This window comes from Pholis gunnellus (genome assembly GCF_910591455.1).
Source record: "Pholis gunnellus genome assembly, chromosome: 14".
NCBI lineage: Eukaryota > Metazoa > Chordata > Actinopteri > Perciformes > Pholidae > Pholis > Pholis gunnellus.
Window position 1 is genome coordinate 202,026 of NC_136541.1, and position 22,500 is coordinate 224,525.

The 22,500-nt window shown below is 50.2% G+C and overlaps 3 protein-coding genes across 4 annotated transcripts in view; 1 reads left to right on the forward strand and 2 right to left on the reverse strand.

The window, feature by feature from the left end:
* Positions 1 to 49: 49 nt before the first annotated feature.
* Positions 50 to 6,417, forward strand: bfsp2 (beaded filament structural protein 2, phakinin; the record flags this gene model as incomplete). Its single annotated transcript, XM_079173862.1, has 7 exons — positions 50 to 469; positions 4,219 to 4,301; positions 4,506 to 4,662; positions 5,114 to 5,275; positions 5,368 to 5,493; positions 5,579 to 5,820; positions 5,954 to 6,417. The coding sequence occupies 7 exons, from the start codon at positions 50 to 52 to the stop codon at positions 6,042 to 6,044; spliced, it is 1,281 nt and encodes a 426-aa protein (XP_079029988.1). The 3' UTR covers positions 6,045 to 6,417.
* Positions 6,418 to 7,673: 1,256 nt separating this feature from the next.
* klhl18 (kelch-like family member 18) lies at positions 7,674 to 17,065 on the reverse strand. Its single transcript, XM_079173164.1, has 10 exons — positions 16,908 to 17,065; positions 16,027 to 16,157; positions 15,804 to 15,944; positions 15,194 to 15,392; positions 14,951 to 15,111; positions 13,376 to 13,512; positions 10,928 to 11,150; positions 10,722 to 10,826; positions 9,204 to 9,315; positions 7,674 to 8,799 (listed from the first exon to the last, which is right to left on the reverse strand). Exons 1-10 carry the CDS (start codon positions 17,037 to 17,039, stop codon positions 8,413 to 8,415), a joined length of 1,728 nt encoding a protein of 575 aa, XP_079029290.1. The 5' UTR covers positions 17,040 to 17,065; the 3' UTR covers positions 7,674 to 8,412.
* Positions 17,066 to 18,087: 1,022 nt separating this feature from the next.
* The window catches only part of afg3l2 (AFG3-like AAA ATPase 2), an 11,948-nt gene continuing 7,535 nt past the window's right edge, over positions 18,088 to 22,500 (reverse strand). For both annotated transcript variants that reach the window (XM_079173264.1, XM_079173263.1), the window contains exons 10-17: positions 21,373 to 21,526; positions 20,889 to 20,996; positions 20,669 to 20,794; positions 20,469 to 20,579; positions 20,242 to 20,357; positions 19,903 to 20,103; positions 19,486 to 19,680; positions 18,088 to 19,299 (exon numbers count right to left, since the gene is read on the reverse strand). In XM_079173264.1, coding sequence (XP_079029390.1) covers positions 19,060 to 19,299; positions 19,486 to 19,680; positions 19,903 to 20,103; positions 20,242 to 20,357; positions 20,469 to 20,579; positions 20,669 to 20,794; positions 20,889 to 20,996; positions 21,373 to 21,526 — 1,251 coding nt within the window. In that variant the 3' untranslated portion in view covers positions 18,088 to 19,059. The remainder of the gene's footprint in view (positions 19,300 to 19,485; positions 19,681 to 19,902; positions 20,104 to 20,241; positions 20,358 to 20,468; positions 20,580 to 20,668; positions 20,795 to 20,888; positions 20,997 to 21,372; positions 21,527 to 22,500) is intronic.

The window sequence follows — 22,500 nt, forward strand, 5'->3', positions numbered from 1 at the left end:
CCGGAGCGAGCGGCTGTGAGTGGTTTGACCCTTTGAGCTGCTGACCATCATGCCTCTGCCCCGACGCCGCTCATCCTTCCTGGGACAGCCGTCCTCCGAGCGACCGTCCCCGTCCTCCAGCGGGCGGATCGGTTCGGCCCCCCGCGGTGTCTCCGTGGGCTCTGCCCCCCCCGTGGGAGGGGCCTCCTGCCTGGGGACGCGGGTGTCCCGGCGTGCTCTGGGCATCAGCAGCGTATTCCTCCAGGGGATGAGGAGCAGCGCTGCGCCGGTACCGCCCCGGGCGGCGGGTCACGGCGCCGCAGCTGCCGGACTGAACGGCTGCCTGATGGAGTACAGAGACAAAGTCAGAGCTCTGGAGACACTGAACCAACAGCTGGAGGAACAGATACGACTCTCTCTGGACCGCAAAGCATCCAGCGCTGGAGCCTGGGGGCCACTCAGGAGGGAGTGGGAGGACGTCTACAGACAGGTGAGGACGGGAGGGGGAGGACGTCTACAGACAGGTGAGGACGGGAGGGGGAGGACGTCTACAGACAGGTGAGGAGGGGAGGGGGAGGACGTCTACAGACAGGTGAGGACGGGTGGGGGAGGACGTCTACAGACAGGTGAGGACGGGTGGGGGAGGACGTCTACAGACAGGTGAGGAGGGGAGGGGGAGGACGTCTACAGACAGGCGAGGACGGGAGGGGGAGGACGTCTACAGACAGGTGAGGAGGGGAGGGGGAGGACGTCTACAGACAGGTGAGGACGGGTGGGGGAGGACGTCTACAGACGTCAGCGACTACTATCAATATGTAAAAAAATGAATCCTGTTTTAAACGGATTTAAAATGTCCTTTAAATTGAATGATGTATGATGACGGATGTATCGTGTAGACTGGTGACGGTGTATCGTGTAGACTGGTGACGGTGTATCGTGTAGACTGGTGACGGTGTATCGTGTAGACTGGTGACGGATGTATCGTGTAGACTGGTGACGATGTATCGTGTAGACTGGTGACGGTGTATCGTGTAGACTGGTGACGGTGTATCGTGTAGACTGGTGACGGTGTATCGTGTAGACTGGTGACGGTGTATCGTGTAGACTGGTGACGGTGTATCGTGTAGACTGGTGACGGTGTATCGTGTAGACTGGTGACGGTGTATCGTGTAGACTGGTGACGGTGTATCGTGTAGACTGGTGACGGATGTATCGTGTAGACTGGTGACGATGTATCGTGTAGACTGGTGACGGTGTATCGTGTAGACTGGTGACGGATGTATCGTGTAGACTGGTGACGGTGTATCGTGTAGACTGGTGACGGTGTATCGTGTAGACTGGTGACGGTGTATCGTGTAGACTGGTGACGGATGTATCGTGTAGACTGGTGACGGATGTATCGTGTAGACTGGTGATGGTGTATCGTGTAGACTGGTGACGGATGTATCGTGTAGACTGGTGACGATGTATCGTGTAGACTGGTGACGGTGTATCGTGTAGACTGGTGATGGTGTATCGTGTAGACTGGTGACGGATGTATCGTGTAGACTGGTGACGATGTATCGTGTAGACTGGTGACGGTGTATCGTGTAGACTGGTGACGATGTATCGTGTAGACTGGTGACGGTGTATCGTGTAGACTGGTGACGGATGTATCGTGTAGACTGGTGATGGTGTATCGTGTAGACTGGTGACGGATGTATCGTGTAGACTGGTGACGATGTATCGTGTAGACTGGTGATGGTGTATCGTGTAGACTGGTGACGATGTATCGTGTAGACTGGTGACGGTGTATCGTGTAGACTGGTGACGGATGTATCGTGTAGACTGGTGACGGTGTATCGTGTAGACTGGTGACGATGTATCGTGTAGACTGGTGACGGTGTATCGTGTAGACTGGTGACGATGTATCGTGTAGACTGGTGACGGTGTATCGTGTAGACTGGTGACGGTGTATCGTGTAGACTGGTGACGGTGTATCGTGTAGACTGGTGACGGATGTATCGTGTAGACTGGTGACGGATGTATCGTGTAGACTGGTGACGGTGTATCGTGTAGACTGGTGACGATGTATCGTGTAGACTGGTGACGGTGCATCGTGTAGACTGGTGACGGATGTATCGTGTAGACTGGTGACGGTGTATCGTGTAGACTGGTGACGGATGTATCGTGTAGACTGGTGACGATGTATCGTGTAGACTGGTGACGATGTATCGTGTAGACTGGTGACGGATGTATCGTGTAGACTGGTGACGGTGTATCGTGTAGACTGGTGACGGATGTATCGTGTAGACTGGTGACGATGTATCGTGTAGACTGGTGACGGTGTATCGTGTAGACTGGTGACGGTGTATCGTGTAGACTGGTGACGGTGTATCGTGTAGACTGGTGACGGTGTATCGTGTAGACTGGTGACGGTGTATCGTGTAGACTGGTGACGGTGTATCGTGTAGACTGGTGACGGTGTATCGTGTAGACTGGTGACGGATGTATCGTGTAGACTGGTGACGGATGTATCGTGTAGACTGGTGACGGTGTATCGTGTAGACTGGTGACGGTGTATCGTGTAGACTGGTGATGGTGTATCGTGTAGACTGGTGATGGTGTATCGTGTAGACTGGTGATGGTGTATCGTGTAGACTGGTGACGGTGTATCGTGTAGACTGGTGATGGTGTATCGTGTAGACTGGTGATGGTGTATCGTGTAGACTGGTGACGGTGTATCGTGTAGACTGGTGACGGTGTATCGTGTAGACTGGTGATGGTGTATCGTGTAGACTGGTGATGGTGTATCGTGTAGACTGGTGACGGTGTATCGTGTAGACTGGTGATGGTGTATCGTGTAGACTGGTGACGGTGTATCGTGTAGACTGGTGACGGTGTATCGTGTAGACTGGTGATGGTGTATCGTGTAGACTGGTGACGGTGTATCGTGTAGACTGGTGACGGTGTATCGTGTAGACTGGTGATGGTGTATCGTGTAGACTGGTGATGGTGTATCGTGTAGACTGGTGACGGTGTATCGTGTAGTACCCAGGATTTAGGAAAAGGTGAAGAAACAAGTCTAAACATGCCCCCCCTCCCTTCAGAGAGAGGAGCCCTGATGAGAGATGTTAGACGACTAGAACACAGAGTCTGATGTTGCGATGACGTCACATCACATCATGACATCACATCATGACATCACGAGAGCCGTACAGGCTGTAACATGGAGGAGTTACTGAAAACTGAACCTGGAGGAATGGGACATAAAAGAAGAACCCAGATATAGTGACAACTGTACTTAAGCATCTCCTGACAAAGTGTATTATCATCTACATGACAAGGCAGGACAGGCATCTGGTGGAATTATCGCATAAAAAGCCTGACAAAACTACAAACTATACACAGAAGTGCAAAAACAGGTTTCAGGAATCACAGGAGAACCCGTCTGAAGGTGCGTTCACACCAAACGCGGCACAAATTACTGGCGCGAGTCGATTACATACAAAGTCTGCACAGACGCGATGAGACGCCCCAAACCCGTGAGATAAACTTTTCAACTGTGGAGAAAAAAGTGTTGCGACGCTGCGACGCGATAGCCTATCAGCGTTGAGATGTTTCTCTCTTGCGGAGAGAACTAACTAAACATGAATTCTGACTTTTTATAAATGGGCATCATTACGTGGTTATTTGAGTCCCTTGTTGTGGGTTGATTGTGTGTTCATGCAGCTGTAGTAAACAGACGTGTGGCTCACTACACCGTGAGCTGGATGAAACCACGGAGCTGCTCCGGACTCTTCTGAACCAGACATGACGCGTTTAGTTTCCCGGGATATCTGGGACTTCCACAACACGGCCTGAGACAACCTGAACAGCTGAGGGTTCAAATACAGAAGAGGTCTGATGAGCTAATGGAACACAGGAACTAACTGAACAAAGGCAGGAAGTAAAGTCTCTGATGAAGCATGACAAAATAAAACAGGAAGTGAAATTAAATAGAGTTCATGCGAGTCATCACATGCTTGCCAGTACACAGCCCTATGGTACAGCACAGGTGACCCAACAACAGGTTCAGAGTCTCTCTCAAGCTCCAGAACTCAGTGAGACATGACATCTTTATCTATGGACGTCCATGAGGACAAAAGAATCGTCTGTCTTCAGGTTCCCTTCAGTCTCAGTGATGTTACCATGGTTTCACTGTGTGTGTGTGTGTGTGTGCTGCCCCCTGCTGGCTCTCAGCTCTCTGGTTTCCTGCAGGTCAGTGAAGCCATCCTGGACAACGCTCGGCTGATGCTGCAGACGGAGAACGTTCAGGCCAACGCTGAGGACTTCAAGGACAGGTCAGAGGTCTCACACACACACACACACACACACAGTCACACACACACACGCACACACAGTCACACGCGCGCGCGCGCACACACACACACACACACACACGCACACGCACACGCACACGCACACGTTAACTTTAGACCCGGTTTAAGTAGACCCGAGTTAGACCCGGTTTAAGGAGGAGGAGTAACGTGTACCTCGTCCTGCAGGTTTGAGAACGAGCAGCCGTTCAGGAAGGCGGTGGAGGACGAGATCAGCTCTCTGTACAAAGTGATGGAGGACGCCGACCTGACGAAGGCCGAGCTGGAGGAGCTGATGGAGAACATGAGAGCTCAGCTACGGAACCTGGAGACCAACCACGAGCAGGTTCATCGGGCTTCACCTCAGTTAACACTGAACATTCAATCTAAATATATAAAACATTTCATTCATCTGTCTGAACAAGTTTATTTTTAAAAAGGAATTTATTTTATTACATTAACATTTGTCTTTAAATGATAGAAATGTGATTTATGATTTATAACTTTAAAGTTTAACTTATAACAAACTTAAAACGTCTGTCAAACGACCTGTCTACTTCCTGTCCGTCTGTCATGTGACCTGTCTACTTCCTGTCCGTCTGTCATGTGACCTGTCTACTTCCTGTCCGTCTGTCATGTGACCTGTCTACTTCCTGTCCGTCTGTCATGTGACCTGTCTACTTCCTGTCCGTCTGTCATGTGACCTGTCTACTTCCTGTCCGTCTGTCATGTGACCTGTCTACTTCCTGTCCGTCTGTCATGTGACCTGTCTACTTCCTGTCCGTCTGTCCTTACAGGACGTGCGAGTCCTCTACAGTCAGATGGCAGGACTTGAGGTGGACGAACCCGACGCTCCCATAGAAACCAGTCTGGACCAGATCCTGGCCTACATCAGGAGCCACTGGGAGAAGGTGATGGAGAGGAACCGAGCCGAGACAGACAGCTACCTGGAGTGTAAGGTGAGGACTTCAGCAGCACAGGTGTCCTCTCACGTGGGACTAGTGAGACTAGTCCTTTAAGGTGTGTGTTGACGGTGTGTGTGTTGCTGCAGGTGCAGTGTGTGAGCAGCAGACTAAGTCCGGAGGAGGAGCAGGTGGAGGCGCTGAAGGCCAAGTGTAACGACACCGGCTGTAAGATCCAGAGTCTGCAGGCCGAGACCGAGTCCATCAGAGCGCTGGTGAGACACGAACGAGCTCCATCGATAAGCTCCATCGATAACAGACCTCAGCGCCGCCTCACGTGTGTCTGTTGTCGTCCTACAGAGACGCGGTCTGGAGAACTCGCTGGGCGACGCCCGGCACTGGCACGACATGGAGCTGCAGAACCTGGGCTCGGTGGTAGCCAAGCTGGAGGCGGAGCTTCACGACGTGCACGGCGAGATCGAGCAGCAGCGGCGCGACTACGACACGCTGCTGAGCAACAAGCAGCGTCTGGAGCAGGAGATCGGAGCGTACCACGGCATCCTGGATGGGGAGGAGAGCCGCTTCCAGCCCACAGAGAACCTGTGAGTCCACCACCAGACCAGGGTCATGTGACCAAACCGTCTGAGGTCAACCGAGGCCAAGAATGTCCAAGATTAACCCATAAACACATCCTTTAATTACTGTGAACACGAATGATTACAATTACCTGTCCAGGTGTCCAGGTCTACATTCAGATCCTGAGGGAGCAACCAGTGCTTCTGCTGCTCCAGGACCTCCAGGACCTCCAGGACCTCCAGGACAGTGATCTGAGGAGCAGACTGAAGTGGAGGAATTTCTACCTGGTGTCGTGTGCAGGTGTGAGTGATGCTGAGGACCTGCAGCAGAAGTGTGAATGTGGTGTGATATCAGAAGAAGTCGTCAGGTAAACCAGTTCCCAAAACACCGAGGACCTGAGCTGAAGGGGTCCAGAGTCTAGAGGCTTCTGGTGTGAACTGACCCACGTTCAATTAGAAACGTCCGATAACTCCAACATGCCATGAACGCACCATTAGAACCTGGAGTTACCTGAGAAACACATCCAGGTGTGTGTGGCCTGATGACATCACAGAGTCATGTGACATCTTGTGATCAATAATCTGCTTCTTTTGTTGATGTTTCTGAATGAAAATAAAAGTTTTCAAACAGATGTTGGATGGTTTCTTTAGTTGGATGGTTTGATCTGCTGATGAACCAATGACCTCACTACAACATTAAGGTTGAATCTGACGCTTCTCGATTCATTCTGGAGCTTTCATCTCATGTTCATGGACTTCATCAGCAGAGTGAGTGGATCTATGGTGGGAAACATTTAAATTATGCAAATCAGAAGGTTTTAAAAGCTTATGAACTAAACATTCATCGATCTCCAACACACACGGTCACCATGGTCACGTGACAGGATATTATGGTCTGTAACAGACAAGGTGAGTTATTGGCCCAATCCCAACGTCCCCACTGGACCCTGGACCCTGAACCCTGGACCCTGGACCCTGGACCCTGAACCCTGGACCCTGAACCCTGGACCCTGGACCCTGAACCCTGGACCCTGGACCCTGGACCCTGAACCCTGGACCCTGGACCCTGAACCATGGACCCTGAACCCTGGACCCTGAACCCTGAACCCTGAACCCTGGACCCTGGACCCTGGACCCTGAACCCTGGACCCTGGACCCTGGACCCTGAACCCTGGACCCTGGACCCTGAACCCTGGACCCTGGACCCTGAACCATGGACCCTGAACCCTGGACCCTGAACCCTGAACCCTGAACCCTGGACCCTGGACCCTGGACCCTGAACCCTGGACCCTGGACCCTGAACCCTGGACCCTGAACCCTGGACCCTGAACCCTGGACCCTGAACCCTGGACCCTGGACCCTGAACCCTGGAGGACTCACTGAGGTCACCTGGTGAGTGAGTGAGTGTGAGAGGCTGAAGGCTCGAGAACATCACGTCACCATGAAAACTATACAACATGTGATGTATAATTGTGTGTATTTATACGTTGTACTCCCTGATTTAAACGTCTTCACTCTTTCCTCACAAGATGAAGTAACTTCAGATTATCTATTTACTCGTTTTTGTCAAAACAGCTTCAATGACTAAATCTAATATTTGATGAATGAATGAATAAACATCTTCTGATTTCATGTTGTGTTCCGTCTTTAACCCTCATGTTCCTGTTTATGTAACATCAGGCTGAACACACTGAGCGTCCTCTTTGTTTACGTCTCCGTGCGTCCACTGGTTACCTCGTGTTTAACGTCACATTGCAATGACTTGTGGGTAATTCCCTTAGGCTGAGTCTGCATCCTATGCCGACGTACGTAAAGGCTTCATTAAGGAAACAAAACACTCGATGGTTTGACGGGACGTCTGTAAACCTTCCGTTGGGCCAGAAACACACACGACCGTGGAGACGACGTGTACACTGTAAAGAGAATGACTTAGCAACATGTTTTGACTTCCTCCATTTTCAAAATAAAAGTCCCACTGAGCTGATGAAATGTAGCAAAGGAAACGACTGAGGTCCCCTTCAAAATAAAAGCTTGTGATGTAAACGACAGGAGGAGCAGAAAGTTAACCCGACGTCTAAACCACCAGCCAACTGAAGCACGTTAGCACCAACACATGGTGGACATTAGCACGCTAACATTAGCTTCGCTTAGTTAAAACCACCTCGGGACGGATCAGTAGACTAAACCACGTCAGTCTGAAGGATTAGACTCGGTTTAGAGTTCAGTTTTGTGTTTTTAATTTAAATGTTGGTCTCATGAACACAGACTTGTTTAGTCTTCTTCGTGTGTCGATCACACGCTTTGATTACAGATGAAACAGTCCAGTGAGCTCATCCTGTTCAGCAGCTTTGTTTTGAAGAGGAAGTGACTTCCTGTTGTATAAAATCAATATTGAACATTAATCAGTCCACACGCTCTCTTATAGCACAATGCTAGCAGCGATCGTCCACGGGCTAGCTCTACCGTTTTTTACCCAAAATCCCACAGGGCCGGCCTCAGTGTGCAGGTCTGAGCCCGACCGTCGTACCGATGAAGCTCGGCGAGCGCCGGCGGAGGGCGCCGTCTTCCAGCCTGCAACCGTCAGTAAGGAATAGAATCCCCGGCCTCCGATTGGAGGGTTTAGGCGGGCTGCAGCGGGATGCACCCGACCCCGACCCCCCCCTCGTGACACACCATGGGGGTCATGAAGGTCCAGCGGTCGGTGTCGTGGTTGTACATCTCCACGGAGCCGAGGTTGGACTGCCCGTCGTAGCCGCCCACCGCGTACAGACGTCCCGACGTGGAGACCAGCGACACTCTGCTGCGCCGCGTGTTCATGGCCACCAGGGGGCTCCACTGCCCCCCCGCCGAGCTGAACACCTCGGCCCCGCTCAGGAAGCCCGAGCCGTCGTACCCCCCCGCCACGTACATGAGGCTGCCCAGAGCGGCCGCTCCGTGACGGCAACGCTTGTTCATCATGGCCGCCGCTGGGTGCCAACGGTTAGTGTGGTGGTTGTAGTACTCCACCTGGAGGGGGGGGGGGGGGGGGGAGACAATTAATACATTTATATTAAATATATTTATATATCTACGGAGCTCCCTTTACTGGACCTCTTTTTTAAATGTGAACCACCTCAACAACCATGGAGGACCCGTTGGTCGGGTTCTTTGGGTTCTTTCTGAGTCTAACGGTTTTCCAGGACTGAGAGTCCTTCTCCAGAGTCTCCCCAAACTCCTCCCATACACGGGTTTGTGCTTTGGCTTCTGGGTAACGGGTCCCTGACTGCTGCTCCAGGAGAGCCCTGAGCCGTCTTCTGAAGCTCTGATCACGGTCCACGATGTCAACAGCCTCACATTCACACTTCACCCCCAACACGTTTATAACACATTTATATATTTAGACAGTTTTAGAGCTTTTTAATCAAACTGACCGTGTTGAAGATCTGTAAACCGTCATGGCCGCCGGAGACAAAGATGCGTCCGTCAAACACCGTCACCCCAGCAGCACTCCGACTCGCACTCATCTCCGTCACCACCGTCCACCTGCAGCAGATCAATACTATTAATACTTTAGTAATACTATTAAACATCAGGCCCCGTATGAAGCTAACATCAGACCCGTGTATGAAGCTAACGTCAGGTCCGTGTATGAAGCTAACGTCAGACCCGTGTATGAAGCTAACGTCAGGCCCGTGTATGAAGCTAACGTCAGGCCCGTGTATGAAGCTAACGTCAGGCCCGTGTATGAAGCTAACGCCAGGCCCGTGTATGAAGCTAACGTCAGGCCCGTGTATGAAGCTAACATCAGGTCCGTGTATGAAGCTAACGTCAGACCCGTGTATGAAGCTAACGTCAGGCCCGTGTATGAAGCTAACGTCAGGCCCGTGTATGAAGCTAACGTCAGGCCCGTGTATGAAGCTAACATCAGGTCCGTGTATGAAGCTAACGTCAGACCCGTGTATGAAGCTAACGTCAGGCCCGTGTATGAAGCTAACGTCAGGCCCGTGTATGACGCTAACGTCAGGCCCGTGTATGAAGCTAACGTCAGGCCCGTGTATGAAGCTAACGTCAGGCCCGTGTATGAAGCTAACGTCAGGTCCGTGTATGAAGCTAACGTCAGGCCCGTGTATGAAGCTAACGTCAGGCCCGTGTATGAAGCTAACGTCAGGTCCGTGTATGAAGCTAACGTCAGGCCCGTGTATGAAGCTAACGTCAGGTCCGTGTATGAAGCTAACGTCAGGCCCGTGTATGAAGCTAACGTCAGGTCCCTGTATGAAGCTAACGTCAGGTCCCTGTATGAAGCTAACGTCAGGTCCGTGTATGAAGCTAACGTCAGGTCCCTGTATGAAGCTAACGTCAGGTCCGTGTATGAAGCTAACGTCAGGCCCGTGTATGAAGCTAACGTCAGGCCCGTGTATGACGCTAACGTCAGGCCCGTGTATGAAGCTAACGTCAGGCCCGTGTATGAAGCTAACGTCAGGTCCCTGTATGAAGCTAACGTCAGGTCCGTGTATGAAGCTAACGTCAGGCCCGTGTATGAAGCTAACGTCAGGTCCCTGTATGAAGCTAACGTCAGGTCCGTGTATGAAGCTAACGTCAGGCCCGTGTATGAAGCTAACGTCAGGTCCGTGTATGAAGCTAACGTCAGGCCCGTGTATGACGCTAACGTCAGGCCCGTGTATGACGCTAACGTCAGGTCCCTGTATGAAGCTAACGTCAGGCCCGTGTATGAAGCTAACGTCAGGTCCCTGTATGAAGCTAACGTCAGGTCCGTGTATGAAGCTAACGTCAGGCCCGTGTATGAAGCTAACGTCAGGTCCGTGTATGAAGCTAACGTCAGGCCCGTGTATGAAGCTAACGTCAGGCCCGTGTATGAAGCTAACGTCAGGCCCGTGTATGAAGCTAACGTCAGGCCCGTGTATGAAGCTAACGTCTGTCAGATAACTCACCTGTCGTTCTCTGGAGAATAACACTCCACAGAGTTCAGAGATGATTTTCCATCGTAGCCACCACACACGTAGATATGACCGTCAATCACAACCGTTCCCATGGCGCTGAGGATGACAACGTGTAATTAGTCCTCTACTGTTTCAGGATCAGTACAGATCGGTGTATTGATCGGTGTATTGATCGGTGTATTGATCGGTGTATTGACCTGCGCTGGCTATTCATGCTCGACACACGTGTCCAACTGTCCGTCTCTGGGTTGTAAACCTCCACCGTGCTAAGACGTGATTGGCCGTCGTATCCACCAATGGCGTACAGTAGCCCGTTAATGACTGCCACGCCAACTCTGCTGCGAGCCGTTCTCATTGGCTGACAGCGCTCCCAGAAGTTCCCAATTGGATCAAACATTTCGACCACGTTTAAGGAGTCACCTGAAGAGAAAAACACTGGCTGTCAGGACCAATCAAATTATCTGAGATGACATCACACAACCTGTGATTGGTCAGTCATTTAAACTTCTGAACTGAGACCGGCGTAGAACTAAATCGACTCAATTACCTAAAATACGCTGATTTGTGTGGAACGCTCAGATGTGTAGCTTTGTAACTGCTGATAAGTGGTCAGTTGTAAGCAGTTTGTTGATGCGCACATAGACCTATACAACTTAACATGGATTTACATTAACGTCACGCTTTGGTTATGTTTTTTACTAATTGTATTCCTGAAAGTCCTTCTCCATGGCCTCCCCGAACTCCTCCCATGCCCGAGTTTTAGCATCCACGACCACCACAGCTGCAGTCCTTCTGGCCTGCCGGTACCTCTCAGCTGCTTCAGGAGACCCCTGGGCCAGACAGGCCCTGAAGGCCTCCTTCTTCAGCTTGACGGCTTGACGGCTTCCCTCACCTCCGGTGTCCACCACCAGGTTCTCGGGTTGCCGCCACGACAGGCACCGATGACCTTCCGACCGCATCTACAATAGAGGCTTTGAACATGGTCCATTCGGATTCCATGTTCCCAGCCTCCCTCGGGATGTGTGAGAAGTTCTTCCGGAGGTGGGAGTTAAAGACCTCCCGGACAGGGTCCTCCGCCAGACGTTCCCAGTTCACCCTCACTATACGTTTGGGCTTGCCGGGTCTTTCCAACCGGTTCCCCCGCCATCTGATCCAACTCACCACCAGGTGGTGATCAGTTGACAGCTCTGCTCCTCTCTTCACCCGAGTGTCCAAGACATACGGCCGCAGATCAGATGATACGATTACAAAGTCGATCATTGATCTCCGGCCTAAGGTGTTCTGGTACCAGGTACACTTATGAGCCACCTTATGTTGGAACATGGTGTTCGTTATGGCCAAACCGTGGCTAGCACAGAAGTCCAATAACGAGACACCACTCGGGTTCAGATCGGGCAAGCCGTTCCTCCCAATCACCCCCCGCCAGGTTTCTCCGTCATTGCCCACGTGAGCGTTGAAGTCCCCCAGCAGAACTATGGAGTCGGCAGGCGGCGTCCTTTCCAGGACCCCTCCCACCGACTCCAAGAAGGCCGGATACTCTGAACTGCTGCTTGGTGCATGAGCACAAACCACAGTCAGAGCCTTGCTCCCCGCAACCCGTAGGCGCATGGAGGCGACCCTCTCGTTCTCCGGGGAGAACTCCAACACAGCGGCGCTCAGCCGGGGGCTCGTGAGTATCCCCACTCCCGCCCGGCGCCTCTCACCTTGGGCAACTCCCAGAAAAGGACAACCTCTCTCCAGGAGCTTGGTTCCAGAGCCAGTGCTGTGTGTGGAGGTGAATCCAACTACATCTAGCTGGTATCCGGTAGCCGGTAGCCGGCTCTTTCCCCGTTAGCGAGGTGACGTTCCACGTCCATAGAGCTCGTCTATGCTGCCGGCGATCGGCTCGCCCAGGCCTCCGGCCTGACCCGCCGCCCGGTCTGCATTGCACCCGACCCCGATGCTTGTCCCTGCGGGTGGTGGGTCCACAGGGTGGCTGCTCCATGTTGTTTCTTCGGGCTGAGCCCGACCGGGCCCCGTAGGCGAAGGCCCGGCCACCAGACGCTCGCCGACGAGCTCCCCTCCTGGGTCTGGCTCCGGGAGGGTGCCCCGGTTCCCCTGGTCCGGGCGAGGTGGCTGAAGTCCGTGGGCTGCTTATCATCGAGGTTCTATTGAACCGCTCTTAGTCTGGGCTCTCCCCTGAGACCTGTTTGCCTTGGGAGACCCTACCAGGGGCTGCTGCCCCGGACAACATAGCTCCCAGGATCACTGAGCCACTCAAACTCCTCCACCACGGTAAGGTGGCGATTCAGAGGAATTTAACTTTATTTGATTTGTCAGTTGTTGACATACAGACGTTATTAAAACTGTTGGCTTCTTCAATATTTGTGGGACTAAATCATAGAACAAATTAGACATTATTGTTCTGGACCTTTGATGAGGACATTCTCTCTAACTGGACCTCATTTAATTTGAATACCTCCGATATACAATATTGTATTATTACTCAAACAAAAGGTTGACAGATTAATGGTAGAGGTTATATTCATTCTATTGGTTAGTTAACCAAAGGATTAATCGACTTATGAAATAATAGTCGTTCCTTGCGGCCTCAGACAGGTGTGTTCAGACAGAAAGACAGGTGTGTTAACAGGTGATCTGTGTACCTGAGCTGTTGAGTCCTCCCACAGCGTAGATGAGTCCTGTGATGGACGTACAGCACCTCTGTCTGGTCTTGAAGGCAGGAAGATGAGGACGACGTTCTGGCATCAGGTGGAAATCTTTAGCTTCATCCACCAGATCTCTGACAGGAAACAGGAAACACAGCAGAGTCAGAGTCAAGATTCAGAGTCAAGATTCAAAGTCAAGAGTCAAAGACAAGAGTCAGAGACAACAGTCAAGAGTCAGAGACAAGAGTCAAAGACAGTCAGAGACAACAGTCAAGAGTCAAAGACAACAGTCAGAGACAAGAGTCAAGAGTCAAAGACAGTCAGAGACAACAGTCAAGAGTCAAAGACAACAGTCAGAGACAAGAGTCAAGAGTCAAAGACAGTCAGAGACAACAGTCAAGAGTCAAAGACAACAGTCAGAGACAAGAGTCAAGAGTCAAAGACAGTCAGAGACAACAGTCAAGAGTCAAAGACAACAGTCAGAGACAACAGTCAAGAGTCAGAGACAACAGTCAGAGACAACAGTCAAGAGTAGTCAAGAGTCAAAGACAACAGTCAAGAGTCAGAGACAAGAGTCAAGAGTCAAAGACAACAGTCAGAGACAACAGTCAGAGACAACAGTCAGAGACAACAGTCAGAGACAACAGTCAAGAGTCAGAGACAACAGTCAGAGACAAGAGTCAGAGACAACAGTCAGAGACAACAGTCAAGAGTCAGAGACAAGAGTCAAGAGTCAAAGACAACAGTCAGAGACAACAGTCAAGAGTCAGAGACAACAGTCAGAGACAAGAGTCAGAGACAACAGTCAGAGACAACAGTCAAGAGACAAAGACAACAGTCAAGAGTCAGAGACAACAGTCGGAGACAAGAGTCAGAGACAACAGTCAGAGACAACAGTCAAGAGTCAGAGACAACAGTCAGAGACAAGAGTCAGAGACAACAGTCAGAGACAACAGTCAAGAGTCAAAGACAACAGTCAAGAGTCAGAGACAACAGTCAGAGACAAGAGTCAGAGACAACAGTCAGAGACAACAGTCAAGAGTCAGAGACAACAGTCAGAGACAAGAGTCAGAGACAACAGTCAGAGACAAGAGTCAGAGACAACAGTCAGAGACAACAGTCAAGAGTCAAAGACAACAGTCAAGAGTCAGAGACAACAGTCAGAGACAAGAGTCAGAGACAACAGTCAGAGACAAGAGTCAAGAGTCAAAGACAACAGTCAGAGACAACAGTCAAGAGTCAGAGACAACAGTCAGAGACAAGAGTCAGAGACAACAGTCAGAGACAACAGTCAAGAGTCAGAGACAACAGTCAGAGACAAGAGTCAGAGACAACAGTCAGAGACAACAGTCAAGAGTCAAAGACAACAGTCAAGAGTCAGAGACAACAGTCAGAGTCAAGAGTCAGAGACAACAGTCAGAGACAACAGTCAAGAGTAAGAATGACCAGTGAAAAACTAGGTATTTTCTTTGGTTTTTGAAACTTCAGGCAAACTTAAATTCCAGGCATTAAGGGGTTGGCATGAGCAACATATTATTTGTACATAGCAGCAAAGCTGCTTTTTTGTCTCACCTGCATTTATGGCAGCAACGTACCAGTTCCTCCTGCTGGACTCTGTCTGACAGGAACTGAGGTCGACACAGAGGAAGTCTGATCTTTGACAGCAGCTCCGGCAGCACAGATTCCCTCAGGTCCTGGTCATGATGAACCCAGGCCAGCACTGCCTCAAACACCTGCACAACACATTCCATATCCGTCAAACACCTGCACAAATGGAACAGGTGTGTCTCTCTCTCACGGCTTCAGGTGTCTCACCTGTTCCTCTGCTTTAATGTTGAGTTCGTCACAGCCGACCAGCTCCAGAACCTCCTCCGTCCTCAGACCTAGAAACTCCTCGGACACAGAAACCTCCACAAAGTGCTGATGGAGAAAACTGTTGGCCGAGTCGTACAGAGTCGTGCACATCATGGTCTCTGCAAACTGTCTCACTCCCAGACAGTTCTTAGGGTGTAACCTGAGCACCACGGAGCAGCAGACAGACAGACAGACAGACAGACAGACAAATAGAACATTACACTACATCTGCTGATAATATGACTGAAAGCTGCAGAACAGCTCCGGAGTCAGAGGTTTAAAGTCAAGTCTTCAGGTTCTACACATCTACAACCTTGGGTCCACTCTAAATGAATCATATATATATATATATATATATATATATATATATATATATATATATATATATAAATAAAGGACAGGACTTCATACTTAAATATGAAGGTTTGCTTTGTAAGTCACAGGACATTTGAAATGATTGTAGTTATAACACATATATAAACTGGTACTCTGAGTCAGAGCGTACTGTAGTTAACATGCTGTAGATATAAACTGGTACGGTACTGAGCGTGTGCGGTGGCGTCTCACTGACCTCTCCTGCAGGAAGGAGCAGCAGGCGTCTTTAACGTTCTGCAGCTGCAGGAAGCTCGAGCCGATCAGAAGAGACTGAACGTTCTGCTGGTCGATGGCAACGTGGCCGCTGTACGCAAAGTTGATCAGAGCCTCCAGAGCGCTGCGGGGAGACGGGCACCGGTTAGACTGGTTAGAACCTGTGCTGGTCTCAGACTGGTCTTTGGGTACTGGTCTGTGGTTACCTGGGGTCCATGCCCTGCATCAGGATCTCGTCCTGTTTACACTCCACCATGTCCATGGTGAACATGGCATGAAAGTACGGGATGGAGGCCGCCAGCACGATCCGGTGAGCGCTGAACTTATGATCCCCGACCTGCAGGAGGAACATATTCACACATCTCACCTGTGAGCCTCACAGAGCGCTTCACAACCTGTTCACCTTCACAACCTGTTCACCTTTACAACCTGTTCACCTTTACAACCTGTTCACTTTCACAACCTGTTCACCTTTACAACCTGTTCACCTTCACAACCTGTTCACCTTTACAACCTGTTCACCTTTACAGGCTCAGTGTGGTATTAGTACTTCTACTGCAGTAGTACTTTCTCAGTGTGGTATTAGTACTTCTACTGCAGTAGTACTTTCTCAGTGTGGTATTAGTACTTCTACTGCAGTAGTACTTTCTCTGTGTGGTATTAGTACTTCTACTGCAGCAGTACTTTCTCAGTGTGGTATTAGTACTTCTACTGCAGTAAAGGATCTGAATACTTGTTAACAGCTGATGCTCTATTGTCAGTGAGTCTCGTATCACTCCGCCGCAGCTCAGAGACACAAAGTAGACCCACTCTGGGAACTTTAAATGACCGGAAACACCTGCAGCCATCTACTCTGTGATCACCATGACAACGTGACAGTCGGGGGGTCAAATGTCAGCTGAGCTAGTAGCCTCTGACGTCACGTTAGCTTGTTTTAATAATCCGCTGTTAGCATGTTATGAGCATCTAACGCTACACACTGTTAGCATGTTATTAGCAACTAACGCTACACACTGTTAGCTGACAGGCTGTTAGCTAGCTAGCTAGCTAGCAGGCTAAATCCGGCCTCGAGCGTCGTCGGTTTTACCTTGAGCGTGACGTCACAGAGTTTCCCCTGACGTCGGATCTCCTCCATGACGACATAGCCTCGTGCCGGCAGGTCGTGCACAGAGAAGTGAACTAAGTCCTCCTCGAGCTCTTCACAGAGAACGTCTCCCATCGTCAGCAGGAGCGGCGGAGTGTTCGCGGACTGAGCCCAGCGAGCCACCGTACGCATCCGGTCACCTTCAGAATAAAACAGACCCTCTTATGACGATTTAACGGTCGCCGCCTTCAGAATAAAAGACCCGCTTATGACGCTATAACACTTTTGATCATCATGATTATCCATAAATGTCAGTTAAACATTTAAAACGCTATATATAATAACAATAACATGTGTTGTAATATATTTGTCTGTTGTCACATATCCTGGCTCTTTTGTTGAATTTAAATAAACTAAAATAGAACTTTAACTCTGATTAGCCTTCAAATCAAAAGGTTAGAGAAACGTTTTAAATATTTAAAACTACACATTTGTGCCAAAACTAAATTCTAAGCGGCTCTTTCCTGCATGTTTCTTTTTATTTGTAAAATGTAACAGATTGAACACGTCACATCCGGTTCTCTGGGTTTTATACAGTGAAGTGTTCGTCATAACTATTTTAATTTGAAATTTGCTCTTTAGAATTCTGTCAACAACAAAATGATGAACTAGAAATTAAGATGATGATGATGATGGTGATGATGGTGATGATGGTGATGATGATGGTGATGATGATGATGGTAGTGATGAAGAAGAGTTTGACATCTTATTTCATTCACAGAAACATGTTTAATATAAAAGTTTAAACTCAAATGAGGAACAAATAGCGCGTCTAATGGAGACACAACTAAAAACATTTAAACAACAGATTTGACTTTCACAACTTCTGAATGCAGAAATATTATTTATTTCATCTTCATCTATAATGAATATAATAATAATATAACACACCTGATAACAACCATTGTATCTGATTATAGTTATATAATATATACTATAATACAGTATATATTATATAACTGTATTATATATACTAATAATAGTTATATATATATATCAGTGTATATATATATATATATATATATATATATATATATATACATATATCTCCTTCAGCAGCTGCTCCTTCAGACTAAACACATTTGATATCTTATAGATTTATATTCATCATGTTTGTGTCTCAGCTCTGCACTTCCTGTACGACGGGCTTCAAAATAAAAGACTGCAGGGTTTATGGACAGAAACTTGCGTCTGTTACTACAGTAAAAGTACTAATACCACAGTGTAGAAATACTCTGACAAGTAAAAGTCCTGCATTCAAAAAGCTGCGTAACTGATATTACAAAAGCATCAAAATATACGTTTAATGTTCTTATTTTATCTAATAATCCACTTCGTTCTGATGAAAACTGTAAATGTAAACCGTTTAAATAAAGCTTTGAGCGTCAAATGGTTGATAGATTTATTTATTTCTCTGACTTCATTCAAATGATTAAAACATTTGACTAATGAACACATATACACATTATTACACATCATATTACAGCCGACCAATGGCCGACCAACGACCGACCAACGACCGACCAACGGCCGACCAAAGACCGACCAACGGCCGACCAAAGACCGACCAACGGCCGACCAACGGCCGACCAACGGCCGACCAACGGCCGACCAAAGACCGACCAACGACTGGTTCTAGTTTACTCAGTGAGCGGGTTCTAGGAGTCAGACGCTCGGTTTCCACTGATTCCTGTCGCTCTCTGGAGGCTCGGCTGTGGACTGCATCGTATCTTTTCCAGTAAACATCACAACATGAACGTGTTTTGTGTTTTCGTGAAGTCTTATTGTTGCGACTCTGATCTGTTCATATTCGTTCTCCTGTAGAATATATTAACAGCCCCGTTCCTCTTAATGAAGGCTTTAGACTCGGTTCTTCAACAGCTGTTGAACTCAAGAGTTTATAAACTGTGTGTGATGGATCCACAAGGTTCTAGAACCATGAGGTGGTCAGTGAGAGGGTTCTCCGCCACCAAGATGGAGAACCCTAGATAATCAAAGTTCTGGTGGGCGGGTCGGTAAAGGCTCAAAGAAAAGGTGTATTCAGGGAGTGGATGATATTTGAGATACATGGAGGGTCAGAATCCATCACAGGGTTCTAGAAAGGCATTCCTCCAGAGATCTGGCGGGCCACCTGGTCCTCCGGGCTCTCCTCCTTGTCCTTCCTCTCCTGGTTCCAGTCCTTCAGACCCTCCGGCAGCGTGGTGTCCTCGTCCATGCCTCCGGTTCCCTCCACAAAGTCCTCGTACGTCGACTTCTCTACGAACGGACGTTTTCCCAGCAGCTCCACCATGTCGCTCTTATCCAGAACCTCCTTCTCCAGCAGCCGCAGCGCCACCTGCAGGACGAAGCGGGAACACAGAGAACAGGGTCAGAACCCTGATCTGGAGGGAAGGGTTCTACCAGTCAGTGCTGGTTCCATCAGATGGAGAATGACCTAGAACCCTGCTCGTCTGGGTTCTACCTGCCCCCTTTCTCTCACATGTATGTAGAACAAAAACCAGCATCAGAACCATCTCGGTACCTTCTCCACCTCGGGCCTCTTGTCACTCAGCAGTCGGTGGGTTCTCTGGTGCGCCTCGGCGATGAGGATTCGAGCCTCGGTGTCGATGAGACGAGCCGTGGCTTCACTGTACGGCTTCTCCAGAACCATCTCACCCTGCCGGGGGAGGTCGAAGGACACCTGACCCACCTTCACATTCATCCCGAACTGAACGATCTGCAGCAGAAACCAGGAGGTCAGACAGGAACAATAATTCTATTCAACGCTTTAATAAAGAGCTGCTTCCTTTCTGTCACACTGAACCAACACTGCTTCAGGGGAAACAAGTCACTTATTCAGCGTCAATGAAACCGTTCATGACCTGTGCACACGCGCTCTGCGTGACCTCTGACCCGTGACCTCTGACCCGTGAGCAGACGTCTCTACGTGACCTCTGACCTGTGCGTAGGCGCTCTGCGTGACCTTCCGGAGGTCGTCCTGAGCTCCAGTGGTGATCCGTCCGAAGAAGATCTCCTCGGCGACTCGGCCTCCCAGAGTCATGCACATGCGGTCCAGCAGCTGCTCCTTGGTGTACAGGTACTGCTCTTTGGGGAGGTACTGAGCGTAACCGAGACCCTTCCCTCTGGGGATGATGGACACCTGCACAGGTAACAACACGCTCCGTCACACACGACGAGCTATCAAACACCCACTTTCACCACAGCAGCTGAGGCTCATGGGTATTACAGCAGCGTGACATCATGAACCTGTACGAGGAGGAAGAACAGGAAGCGTGACCTTCAGCAGCGGGTCGGCGTGCTCCAGGAACCATCCTGCCACGGCGTGACCGGCCTCGTGATACGCCACCGTCTTCTTCTCCTCCGGCTGCAGGACCTGAGTCTTCTTCTCCAGACCTGCGACACAGACACGGTCACCGACGGGCCTCCGTCACAACGCGGCGCTCTTTGACCGTCACAGTGTGAATAAAGTCGTACTGATGATCGTTATCCTAGCTCAGCTCTCACCTCCGATCACTCTCTCGATGGCCTGCTCAAAGTGCTTCGGGTTGATCGCGTCTGAAAGGTGGCGAGCGGCGATCAGCGCCGCCTCGTTGCAGACGTTGGCGATGTCGGCGCCTGACAGACAGAGAACAGGGAGAGGAAACCCAGTGAGGCCGAGGGGGGCGGCGGTTTGATGGAAGGGTGAATTCACGCGGCGCGTTTACCTGAGAATCCAGGCGTGAGGGCGGCCATCTTCCTGGCCAGAGCCTCTTTGTCCAAGTCCACCTCCAGCTTCAGAGGACGCAGGTGGACTTTAAAGATGGACGCTCGGCCTTTGATATCAGGAGGACCTGAGACACACAAACAAGCCGCTCACATCGTTTTCACTGATGAAGTTCTGATTATTCTAGGACCGATCAGACGCAGCTAACCGTCGTTCCTCACCGATGTAGATCTGTCTGTCGAAGCGTCCGGGTCTCATGAGAGCCGGGTCCAGGATGTCGGGTCTGTTGGTTCCTGCTAGAACCACGACGTTGGTCGCCGTGTTGAACCCTGAAGCACAGAGAAGACCACATGACTGTGACCTTTAATGAAGCGCACGTCTTTAATAGTAGAGACCTGTCAATCACTGTGTAGCCCCGCCCCTAAAGCATCCCCTGCTTTATGGTCTGTGTGACTCTAAATGGACCATCATTTACTAAATGAACATCATGCTGTATTGAAGAAGACTTGAAACTAGAGATTGAGACCATAAACTCATGTTTACAATGTTTACTGAGGTAATAAATCAAGAGAGAAGTAGAGTCATTTTCTCATAGACTTCTATACAACCAGAGGAGTCGCCCCCTGGTGGACACTAGAGAGCCAATCAGCAGCCGGGGGCGGGACTAACGCGGCCTGAAAGGCAATGGTTGTCACGGCAACCCACCGTCCATCTCCACCAGCAGCTGGTTCAGCGTGTTCTCCTGCTCGCTCTGTCCGCCGAAGTTCCCTCGTCCTCGCTTCCGTCCCACGGCGTCGATCTCGTCGATGAAGAGGATGCAGGGAGCGTTCTTCCTCGCCATGACGAACAGATCTCTGACCTGCACAGGAAGTGACATCAGGATGAGGTCAAAGGTCAGCCCGCCACAGCTCAATGGGTTTACATTTCGGCCACAACCACACGAATACGTTTCAGCATCGTTTTCTGAACGACCGACGTCCCGACGAACACAAACGCCTCGTGACTCTGAGCGCGACGCTGTAAACAGGAAGTAGATTGGTTGCTTAGTTACAGCGTAGTCTGAAACAGTGAAAGGTCGTGTTGGATACTTAAGATCTTCCAGCTGGTGAAGACTCACGGTCAGCAGCAGCTGTACTCAGTTCTCCATGTTGAATTAAGCTGGTGACCTCTGAGTCTACAGGAGGAGGTGACCTCTGAGTCTACAGGAGGAGGTGACCTCTGAGTCTACAGGAGGAGGTGACCTCTGAGTCTACAGGAGGAGGTGACCTCTGAGTCTACGGGAGGAGGTGACCTCTGAGTCTACGGGAGGAGGTGACCTCTGAGTCTACAGGAGGAGGTGACCTCTGAGTCTACGGGAGGAGGTGACCTCTGAGTCTACAGGAGGAGGTGACCTCTGAGTCTACAGGAGGAGGTGACCTCTGAGTCTACAGGAGGAGGTGACCTCTGAGTCTACAGGAGGAGGTGACCTCTGAGTCTACGGGAGGAGGTGACCTCTGAGTCTACGGGAGGAGGTGACCTCTGAGTCTACGGGAGGAGGTGACCTCTGAGTCTACAGGAGGAGGTGACCTCTGAGTCTACGGGAGGAGGTGACCTCTGAGTCTACGGGAGGAGGTGACCTCTGAGTCTACAGGAGGAGGTGACCTCTGAGTCTACAGGAGGAGGTGACCTCAGTCTACAAGAGGAGGTGACCTCTGAGTCTACAGGAGGAGGTGACCTCTGAGTCTACAGGAGGAGGTGACCTCTGAGTCTACAGGAGGAGGTGACCTCAGTCTACAAGAGGAGGTGACCTCTGAGTCTACAGGAGGAGGTGACCTCTGAGTCTACAGGAGGAGG